The sequence below is a fragment of the Culex quinquefasciatus genome, chromosome 3 (genome assembly GCF_015732765.1).
Source record: "Culex quinquefasciatus strain JHB chromosome 3, VPISU_Cqui_1.0_pri_paternal, whole genome shotgun sequence".
In the NCBI taxonomy this organism is placed as follows: Eukaryota; Metazoa; Arthropoda; class Insecta; order Diptera; family Culicidae; genus Culex; species Culex quinquefasciatus.
In genome coordinates, this window is record NC_051863.1 from 187,610,513 (window position 1) to 187,621,822 (window position 11,310).

At 37.3% G+C, this 11,310-nt stretch overlaps 3 protein-coding genes across 3 annotated transcripts; 2 read left to right on the plus strand and 1 right to left on the minus strand.

Moving 5' to 3' along the window:
* Positions 1–1,654: 1,654 nt before the first annotated feature.
* Positions 1,655–3,375, plus strand: LOC6041025 (spliceosome-associated protein CWC27 homolog). The gene is made up of 2 exons (XM_038266459.1): positions 1,655–2,605; positions 2,665–3,375. The coding sequence occupies exons 1-2, from the start codon at positions 1,717–1,719 to the stop codon at positions 3,294–3,296; spliced, it is 1,521 nt and encodes a 506-aa protein (XP_038122387.1). The 5' UTR covers positions 1,655–1,716; the 3' UTR covers positions 3,297–3,375.
* A 2,326-nt stretch (positions 3,376–5,701) lies between these two features.
* On the minus strand, positions 5,702–6,637 carry LOC6041024 (ankyrin repeat domain-containing protein 54). Its single transcript, XM_001850283.2, has one exon. It carries the CDS (start codon positions 6,635–6,637, stop codon positions 5,702–5,704), a length of 936 nt encoding a protein of 311 aa, XP_001850335.2.
* A 3,485-nt stretch (positions 6,638–10,122) lies between these two features.
* LOC6041023 lies at positions 10,123–11,248 on the plus strand. The gene is made up of 2 exons (XM_038266460.1): positions 10,123–10,488; positions 10,544–11,248. Exons 1-2 carry the CDS (start codon positions 10,294–10,296, stop codon positions 10,928–10,930), a joined length of 582 nt encoding a protein of 193 aa, XP_038122388.1. The 5' UTR covers positions 10,123–10,293; the 3' UTR covers positions 10,931–11,248.
* Positions 11,249–11,310: the final 62 nt, after the last annotated feature.

Consider the following 11,310-nt stretch of genomic DNA (forward strand, 5'->3'; position numbering starts at 1 on the left):
TGAAGTTAGAGTGCCAATATTTTGCAGAGCGGATTCGTTAATTAAAATTTCGCTACTTGGAATGTCCACTAATTCGAACGTATTAGAATTTAAAAGCACTCAATCGTCAAAACCAGTTGTCAAAACTGATGTTGACGTTCCAACACCATTGTTCGACAATTTCCGAACACGTGGTTTCAAGTTTTTACATCTGTCAGTCGTTCTAATTATGGCGATTGTCCACGCTCCATACAAAAAAGTTTTTTTGGTATGGACAATTGGGTCCTAAAGCCCTATGCTAGGCTCTATGTAAATTTTTGTGTACAACGGTTTTTTTTTTTCATTTTAATGCAAAAAAATATTGGCATGACAACATTTTTTCGATGGATCAACTATGGTTCCCTGCTCGAATGGAAATGCTCCATTGGATTACAATAATCCATTTTAAATCCTTGGCGGTCGTTTAAAGAATGTGCTCAGAAAAAATATGCTTTATCGTTGTAAACAATTATATCACGAATTTATGCTTAAATTTAGGAAATAATTGAGTCTTTGAATATATTATCGAGAAATTAAAAAGAGAGATGTGACCCGGTAACATTTCACAGCAGCTTGACAGAAAGTTTAACTCCATGTTGCGCTTTAAATTTCTCGATAAGCGGTATCCGCACTTCGGAAGAACCGGTCAAGAAAAAAAATCAAATGGGCAGCAGCGGCTGCGCAAGCAAGAAAAGTTCCAAGAAACCGCTCCCTTTTTTTATTCTGCTGTTCGTAAAGCTGTTTCTTGACCCCTTTCCTTCCGATCTGCATAAAATAGCCTATCGAGAAATTAAAAGGGCAACATGGAGTTAAACTTTCTGTCAAGCTGCTGTGAAGTTTACCATCAAAATCAAACCATACACATTAACGACCCCGGGTCTTTTGTGGTCTCTATTGCAAGTTTCTGCTCGAACCTAGGAGTCCGAAGGCTTGAATGGGGAGAGCACCCAAACCTCTTTTTACTCCAAGGAACCTTCCACCCCAGTGTTTGAACTGACGACCTTTGGATTGCGAGTCCAACCGCCGCCAGCGATTCCATCGAAGTAGGCTTGGTTTGATGTGTTGTTTGTACTTATGGCATGAAGACGACTCCTACACCTGGAATGACTTAACGGCCTAACAACCAAGGCCGGGACCGACATTTTACTTCCTCATCCGATGAAAGATTGCAGCAGATGCGAATCGAACCCAGAACCATCCGCTTACAAAGCGGACAGCGTAACCATTCGGCCACGCACTGCCACTGTGAAGTTTACCATGACAGTTGTAAAAGTTTAACTCCATGTTACCGGCTCACATCTCTCTTTTTAATTTCTCGATACGAGAGCTATCGAAAAATTAAAAAGAGAGATGTGATTCGGTAACATGGAGTAAAACTTTCGCAACTGTCATGGTAAACTTCACAGCAGCTTGACAGAAAGTTTAACTCCATATTGCACTTTTAATTTCTCGATAGTCCTTAAAAAAATTAATTTCGACAACAATCATTGTCCAACCAGCGGGGTTTGTACTGTATTTGAAGATAAGAATGTTGCCACATGGATCCTAAGTTGACACCTCGTAGAACGATTGGTGTCTAGACTTGCACCCACCAGAACGTCAAAAACTTGTTTACATACAAATCGAAAGTGATCAAAACAAAATTATTTTCTTCAGTGTAAATCTAGGTTTTTTTCGCGTTCCGACTTAAAATTAAACATGAGTAACATCTACATCCAGGAGCCTCCCACGTCGGGGAAGGTCCTGCTGAAAACCACCGTCGGTGACATCGATATCGAATTGTGGTCACGGGAGTGCCCACTGGCTTGCCGCAATTTTGTCCAGCTTTGCATGGAAGGTTACTACAACGGGACCGTGTTCCACCGGCTGGTCAAGGGATTCATCGTTCAGGGCGGCGATCCGAACGGGGACGGCACGGGTGGCGAGTCGATTTACGGTCACACGTTCCGGGATGAGTTCCACTCGCGGTTGCGGTTCGTCCGGCGGGGACTGGTCGCGATGGCCAACTCGGGCAAGCACGACAACGGGTCGCAGTTTTTCTTCACGCTGGGACCGACGCAGGAGCTGCAGAATGTGCACACACTGTTTGGGAAGGTGGCGGGGGACACGATCTATAACATGTTGCGGCTGGAGGAGGGGGAAGTTTACGAGAATGAGCGGCCACACTTTCCGGCGAAGATTCTGAAGACGGAGGTGCTGCACAATCCGTTTTCGGACATTGTTCCGAGGGCGCTGAAGAGCAAGAAGAGTGAGGGGAAGGAAACGAAGAAGAAGGAAAAAGGGGTCAAGAATTACGGGCTGCTTTCGTTTGGGGACGAGGCCGAAGAGGAGGAACAGGAAACGAACGAATATGTCCAGAAGAGTGCGTTTTCCGGCAAGAGCAAAAGCTCACACGACGTGCTGGACGATCCCAAGCTGAGCAAGCAGGCGATCGATGTGAAGCCTGGCGGAAGTAAAGCTAAAGTGAAGGCTGCTTCCGGTTCTGAGTCGGAGCAGGAGGTGGAGAAGGAGGATCGAGGCAGGTCCAGTCGGGACAAGAAACAGATTGAACAGGACGCGCAAGCCATTCGGGACAAGCTGAAGAAGAGTAGGTTGGAACTGAGATTATGTCGATTATCTTTAAACAATAATTTAATTTCTTTTCAGAAAAAGAAGAATCGAAAACTGCTCCACCGCCCCCGCAAGAGTCATCCTCGGATTCCGATTCCGACTTTGGGCTGGAAAGTGAGCGCAAAAAGGTTAAGCTCGAGCAAGCGGCCAAAATCCGGGACGAAATCAGCAAACTCAAGAAGGACTACCAATCGGACAAGCGCAAAGATCGTGCCAAGCTAAACCAGGAGGAGGAAAGCAAAAAGAAGAAGCAAGTGACCAGCGAGGTCATGAAGGAGTTCCTCTCGGTGCAGGAGCAGTACTCGGAGAAGAAAAAGCAACTGCCGAAAAAGGGAAGCTCGCGGGAAAGTTTCACGCTGCAGCTGTTGGAAAAGTTCAAGAACAAACTGCACAACGTTCAGGAGCAGGCGGCCGACGAAGAACCGGATGAGGCTGCGACTGGTTCCGGTGCCACAGCAGCCGGGGAAGGCGATGAAGACGTGGAGCAGGACATTGAGCGGGGCACGTGGTTGTCGCACCGGCTGCAGTTTGAGAAGAACGATCCCATTCTGGCGAAGGACGCCGTCACGAAGGATGACGACTGGTACGACGTGTACGATCCGCGCAATCCGTTGAACAAGCGAAAACGGGGCGAAAAGGTGGAGAAGAGGGACAAGGCGGGAAAGTGAAGGTAAGTGCAGCAATTTATCACGTTTATCTTTGTTCTAATTCCGTGAATTTGAAATATTTATGACTTTAAATGCTAAATATTAGAGTTGGTTTCTTTCCAAGAACTTGAAAGAAATTTCCCTTTCGAGACGGGGTTCAGTGTTTCTCATTAGCAAAATTCTAATTTAACAATAAAATAAATAAATAAAACAATGAAAAATTAAACATTTTCAACAAGTAAAAAAGTTCTGCAAATCTCAATAATCTAAAAATCTGTATTTTTAAATCCTAAAATTCTAGCGTTTATAAATTCTAAAATTGAACAAAAATTTAAATTCTTAAAATCAAGAATGTGAAACTAAATTATTCGAAGACAATTCAAATATTCGAAGGCTCTAAAATTTTAAAATTCTAGATTCCAAAATTCTAGAATCTATAATTCTAAATTTCCAACCTTTTAAAAATCTTTAATTCCGATATTCTGAAATTCAAAGATACATAAATTCTAAAATTCTTTAGATCAAAAATTCCAAAAACTTAAAAAATCTAAAATTCTTAATTTTGAAGATTCATAAATTTATAAAACATAATTTTCTACATTCTAAGGTGTATACTTCTTAAATTTATAATCTTGGAATTCCAAAATAAAAAAACAGGAACTTGAAAATTTCAGAAATTCTACAGTTAATAACATTGAAAAGTTCTGACAATCAAAAATTTATGACAATTCGAAAATTATAAATATTTAAAAAAATGAAAAATAAAAAAAAACAGAAATTTCCAACAATTGAAAATTGTCTACAAATTTCAAAAATCTAAAGTTCTGAATTGTTAAGTCCTAAAATTTTTAAATTATAAATATCAAAATCCTGAAATTAAAGAAAAATTTAAATTTCTACAATCTTATTTTTTTTTTAAATTCCATAATTCTAAAATTAAAAAAAATTAAATTCAATTCAAATTTTTAAAATTTCATATTTTTGAAATTCAAAAAGTCAAAAATCTTAAAACAAGATGCAAAAATCAAAAAAGATGTTGAACATTTTAAAATTCTAAATTCTAAAATTTTAAAATTTTGAGATGGTACAGTTCAAAAATTCTAAACTTCTAAATATCAAAAACTCAAAAATTCTAAAACTAAAATTCAAGAATTCTTAAATTTTAAAATTTTTAAAATCTAATTCTTCAATTCAAATTTTTAAAATTTTCTTCTTCAATTCAATTTTATATTTTTAAAATTCAAAAAGTCAACAATGTAAAAAAAATGCGAAAAGTCAAAAAAGATGTTAAAAATTCTAAAATTCTGAAATTTTAAAATTCTAAAATGTTAAAATTCTGAAATTCTAAACTTCTAAAATTCTAAAATTCTTAAATTCTAAACTTCTAAAATTCTAAATTTCTAAAATGCTAAAATTCTAAAATTCTAAAATTCTAAAACTCTAAAATTCTAAAATTCTAAAATTCTAAAATTCTAAAATTCTAAAATTCTAAAATTCTAAAATTCTAAAATTCTAAAATTCTAAAATTCTAAAATTCTAAAATTCTAAAATTCTAAAATTCTAAAATTCTAAAACTCTAAAATTCTAAAATTCTAAAATTCTAGAATTCTAAATTCTAAAATACAAAAAATCCTAAAATGTAGGCATTTCAAAAATATTACTTGAAATTAAAAATTTTAATATTTGAATTTCTAAAATTGAAAAAAACCTCCTAATTAAAAGTTTTAAAATAAATAAAATTCAATCATTAAAAATCCATTTCTAAACGATAAAACTTTAACTATTCAAAGAATAAAACAATCAAGGAATTCAATTAAAAAAATAGCCAACCTAACATTCGAAAATGAAAAAAAAACAACTTATTTCTGAAATTTTTAAATCCTAGAATTCTAAAAAAACAAAAATCCGCATTTGGAAATTTAAAAAAAATAGTATGGCTGTGGTGAGTTTACCAACATTCAAGTTGACCGTTAAATTGTTGATTCATGGATTTTAAAACTTACAAATGTCTGTGTGTTTGTGGTTTTATATTTAAACCAAAGAGTATTTCCAATCTCTCTGTTATATTTTTTTTGAAACAATGATTCTTAAAATTTTAGAATATTGAGTAAACAAAAGAAATTAATTACAAATTATTACATTTTCATGGTTTGAAGAATGTTTTTATTATTTTTCGTTCTACTACAGTAAGTTAGAAACTGTTTGCACACTTTAGATTAAAAACCCTAACTGATAATTACTATCAGAACGCTACAAGTGCTTTGTGCTGCCGTTTTCTGTTTATTAATTGAGATTAATTTAAACCTTTCAAATTAAGACTAGCAAAGTACACACCATTGTTTGGTAAACCTAAATTCGCACCTCATTCTTCCTCGGAATGTTGATGAAACCGATTGTTTAAAACTCAATCATGCACTTCCCACTCCTCAAACGGCCAATTTCTGCAGCGTCGACAGCAGCTGGTCCACGTCGCTGTCGATTTCACCCCGAATGCCCAAATTCTCCACCCGGTCCACGATGGAATCAAAGTCGATGGTGCGGTCCCGAACCCTCCGCAGCTGCTCGCTCAGCTCGGCCAACAGTTCCTCCAGGTGGCGCTGATGTTCGTGCCCGGCCGGACTCGGATCCACGTACAGGAGACTTCCGCCGCTGACCTGCTGCTTGAACGCGTTGAAGATCATCTCGCAAACCTTCACCACATTGTTCCGGTGGGTGTGGATGTCGCTTTTGGTTAGCTTTTGCATCTTGGAGATGATTCGGTCCGAGAGGCGAAGCTTCCCGATGGCAATCTCCAGCGCGATTAGGCCGCTAGCGTCCTTGAGGGTAACGTTGGTGCCGTATTTGAGCAGCAGGTCGATTATGGCCATGTGTTCCGTGCAGGCGGCCAAATGTAGCGGGGTGTTTTGGTTGAGATCGCGAATGTTCGGATTGGCACCGTTTTCCAGCAGGAGTCGGACGGTGTCGGTGAATCCTCGGCTGCAGGCAATGTGCAGGGCGGACCGGTTGAACGTGGGCTCGCGTAGATCCGGGTTGAACCCCCGGTCGATCATCTGCTGGAGCAGTTCCGTGTTGTTGACCATGGCTGCGTTGAGGAACTGTGAAATTTGTGCCGACTTGGGACGGTGCGTACTGTACGGGGTGTTCCGGTTGGAGGTTCTGGATCGGTCGAGGCGGCACTTGAATTCGGCTGGCCGTTGGTCACGTTCGTACGTGGATTGCACCATGCTTCCGGCTACCCGGATCGCCTCTTCCCAGTGGTCGTCGTTGTCGTCGGGACGTGGAGGAGATGGCGCGGCTTCTGGAATTGGTTCCTCCTCTTCCTCTTGTGATTGACCTTGGTTGATATCTGGCGCTACTTCCATTTTATGTTGTCGGGTGTTGATTGATATTTTCGGTGAAAAATAAACACTTTCGCTGGTTTTCTATTGCTCCAAATTTGTAATTTTTCAAAAACCTTCAGTATTGAGCTTGTTTTGTAACTTTTGTTATCATAATAAAAACAAAGCCGAGAGTTTCTCGACGAGAACTGTCACTTTTCAAGTTGCACCCACTGGTGGAGGGGAAGTCACAAAATACGCTACAAAGCATAAGTTTATCCGATTTCTTGAAAAAAAAAACCTATAAAATACAAAAAATAAGTTTTTTTTTGTTATAGAATTTTTATTTTATTCTCTTTATTTTTTTTATGTTTAAATTTTAACATGTTCCAATTTTTTCTTGATCTAGACTTCAGAACAAAAAAAATAATGAAATGTACATAAATTTTGAATAACATTGATTTTCAATCAAAAATCAAATGGGAATTAAATGGTAAGGCCGTTGCAAATATTTTCCAAAGTTTATGTCGCCTTCCCCTTCAAAATCGGCCCAAAATATCAGGGGAAAACCCATATTTTTAAAAATCTTAAACTGTTGAATGGAGATAGAAGTTCAATCAACATAAAACAATGTGAAATACTATTTCCTGCGTATTAAATCATATCATTAAAAAATATTTTGAATTTTCGTGATATTTTGATGTATTTACAGTACCGCAATTTTTTTGGCGAAAATAAAAACTTCGTCACTATTTAGATTTTTTGAAAAATAATTATTGCAAAACAACTGGGCAGGTGTAAAATGCATTTAAAAAAATATTTGCAACGACAAAAAAAGTTACCTACCTATGTATTGAGAAAAAGTGATTCAAAAAGGGAAAACTTTTCGATTTATGCTGCAGCTATTTGTAGAAGATACCAATTCGATCAGAATGCTGTTTCTCACACTTTATTTAATAAAGTTTTAAGATGAATAGGTGATATGATGTAAAATAGACATAATGACTTAGTGTCATTCAATTAAGAATACTATCGATCGTTTTGTAAAAGCATTTGTACAATTCCGTTGTGAAAACACATATTTTTTCTGTCTCTCTGGACCCTGGAGTGATCGAACTGTTTACTTTTCACTTATTACCAATTCTAGGGCTAGTTTCAAAAGGTCGTAAGCGCCAGTTGTAAACAAAGCCGTTTTTTAATCGGCCCTAAAGCTCTATGTCAATTTTCATGTACAACGGTAAAAAAAACAAGATTAAAAACAATTTTTGATCACATTTTCTTTCACCTCAACGCAAAAAAAAAAAAACAATTATACAAGCCAACATTTTACGATGGATCAACTTTGGTAAATTATGATAAAAATATTTTCAGAAATAGACACTATTTGAAAAATTCGAAAATCTTTTTTTCTAGCTTAAGTCAAACTATAGAAGTTTTTTAGAGGTCCTATATACAATGGGATTCCTTATGTTCATGGGACCTTTTCAAATAAAACTTTAGATACTTTATGTGGTTATATCTCGTAAAAGGCGCTAAATTCCGATAGAAAAATCAAAAATTCTTTTGAGTACTTTCGATTGCAAACTTGATTTTGCATTAAAAAGTGACGTTAAAAAAAAGACGTGGACGAATTGGGTCAGCTGTTTTAGATTGGTTTCGGATAGAACAGACAGATAACATCAAAAATATTTTATTATATATATTTTTAGTCTCCCTATTCAGACTGAGTTCCGATTCGCCCCAGTTGACGGTACTCATCTATGGCTCAAAAGTTGCGGGTTTTTGTCACTTCACACATTAATATTTAAAAAGGGATTGAAAAAAAGGTTTTTAAATAAAAAATATGATTTAAAAATCGACAAAAAATTCCCTTGTGAACTAAATAACTATACAAAAAATATGCACAAAATCGGCTAATTTCGAAAAGAATTGCTTTAAAAAGATATTTAAATACTATTATCAGTACTGAAAGGTGCAATTTTTTTTTGATTTTTTTTTAAAGAAAAAGGAGGTTTTTGACCGTTTTAGTTCTGAATGATAATGTATATTTTAATGTAAAAATGTTTAATGTTCTCATAATTAGGGTTGTTTTAAATCTAAAATTCTTTTATTTTTTTGAAAATAAAAAAAGGTTTTTGACATTTTTAGGTTTAAAAAAAATAAAAAAATATATAAATTATGTTTTACCTACCAATCTTGTTTTTTTTTGAAAAAAAATCGAGGGTTTTTGAGGTTTAAAAAAATAAAATTATTGTATTTTTTATGTTTGTAATTTTGTAATAGTCCTAATTCCTAATTCTCAAAATTTGATTTTTTTTTAATGAAGAAAGTAGGTTTTTCACTTTTTTAGTTTAATTTATCAATTGCCTATTTTTTTTAAAATTGACAAAATTTGGGTTTTTTAATCGAAAATTTTAGATTTTTTTGGAAAATTCAAAAAGAAGGTTTGACATTTTTAGTTTAAAAGAAATATAAACTATTTTTTTAAATGCATGAAATTTTTAAAATGGACCAAAATGATGCAACGATGATGCAATCGACGTATTTACCTAACTCGGTAAACCTCGTAACGACTCTAATATGCGACTAGTGCATAAAACACTCTTCTTTTTGAAATTATTTGCATAAACTTATCTTTGATAAAACGATAATTTGTCTTTTTGCAATTCCGCTGTGTAACTGTCAACTTTTCCTGTCCTTCTGGAGAAACGAAACGGCCTACTTGTCCCTACCAAAAACAACAGAATGGAAAATTAATACCTTTCAATACCAGTGCTGCTTCACTGAAATGGGTGCTAGAAAGTTAAACTTTTCAGCACTGTTATCAAAAAGTAACATTTTTCATTTTGTTTTTTTTTTTTTTGCATTGGACATAAAATTCCATTAAAAAAGCGTTTTCGGAATTGCAAAAAAATGTTGTAAGTAACTCGTTGCAAAACTTGATTTTTTCAGCACTCATCGCAATGTAAACAATAACAAACACGTTTTGTTTGGCAGACCATTATGTGCATTCCCGAAGTTCGGTTGAAGTTGGTTACTGGAGTCCCGAGTTATAATTACAAATGTTTACGGTAGTCTAACTTGTACGTGCGTCAAACACGTTCTGACTTGAAATCCCTTTGGCCAGTTGTCGCACTTACATCAAATTTCAGGGAGTGACAAGATAGCAGAACAAGATTGAAACTACTTTTATATGTAAAGTGACAAAAATGCACGGCGTTTTTTTCGGATTTCGTTGAATATCTCAAGATTGAAATCGAATATTGGGAATCTGTGAAGGTCAAAAGGTGAGGCATTGTGAGCTGCACAAAATGGCGTTCATAACTCAATTTGGCCCAAAATGCACTTACGGCAAGTTAGCACGACGGCGACGATTTGATGGCTGTGATTCAGCCAACCCTATCTGCCTCCTAACACGATTTGTCTCGATCGAGCTTGCGGAGAGATCTCAGTCACTCAGCCAAGTAGGTAGTCGCGTTCCATACAAATAACCATTTGACCTACCAGTACCGATCCTCTGCCTGCCGCTTTTGTTCGAGGAATCGTTGAAACACCAAGCCACCATCATGCTTATTCGAGACTCTTCATCTTCAGTTGACTTTTGTCCTCTGAACCCCCCACACACGGCTTCGGCCACAGCCCTGAAGGCGTCCTCTGTGGCGACCCTCTAAAAATCGAGATCTCGTGAAGTTTGTGTAGTGATGGCCGACCAACTTCCCAGCGTAATTCCACGCGTTGACGTCGTGTACCTGACGTACAACGCGAAACGGGAGCGGCCGTCGATCTCGATGGACACCGTTTGCACCGTCAGTTTGTACGAGCTGAAGAAGCACCGGCACGCGAAACGCTCGGAGAAGCACCAGATGAGCGCGGAAGCGTACCGGCATTACCGATGGGTGAGTTTGAGTTGTTATAGCTTGAAGTTGTTATGTGACCATTGTTTTCCATCAGTACAACTGCGTGTTGACGGGGATGCTCCGGATCGAGGACGGGCCGCAGCTGCTGCAGACGTTCCACTGGTACATCGAGACGGCCACGGTGGACGCGTTCCGCGTTGATGGGACGGTGTGCGAAGCCGTTTCGTTGATCATCGGGCCGGAGGTGGAGCACTGGTACTGCGCCAGGGTGGGCGGCCTCGGCGGTCGGAGTTCGCACGGAAGCCGCGTTCGGTTGCGCTGTGCCAAGTGGGAGGACACGTTTGGCGCGCAGGCCAAGGCCCGGATTTCGGACTGTCTGGTGGAGCCGGCGAAGGTAGCGACGACGACGACGACGACAATGAGAAAGTCATGCAAAAGGCTTTCACTGGGCACGATCTGCGAGCAGCAGGAGGAACAATAGCGGCGGTTGTGTGTGTGGGTGTGTGATTATATTTATTTTTATTCAACATTTTTTTTTCTGTTCTTCAAGACATTGTAACATTGTTTAGTTTATGTTGCACAAAAACACCTTCTCTGCCCTTCTTTTCTGTGTTGGTTTTTTTTTATAGAAGTTTTTCATATACAGCAGTGATTGTTTTTTAAACAACAAAATAAAGCTTCCTCTCTTTTTTTTTTATTTTTCACCGTAAAATTCACTTTGTGATCTTTGTAAGAGAAAAAAAAAAGAAATAAAATAATACTTTTTTATGCAAAAGAAAACGTAACTCAAACGAATAAATATGACGAGCGCGTGTTTTTTTTTGTTAAACAAGTTATTCCTAGAGAATGAGATTTGTCATG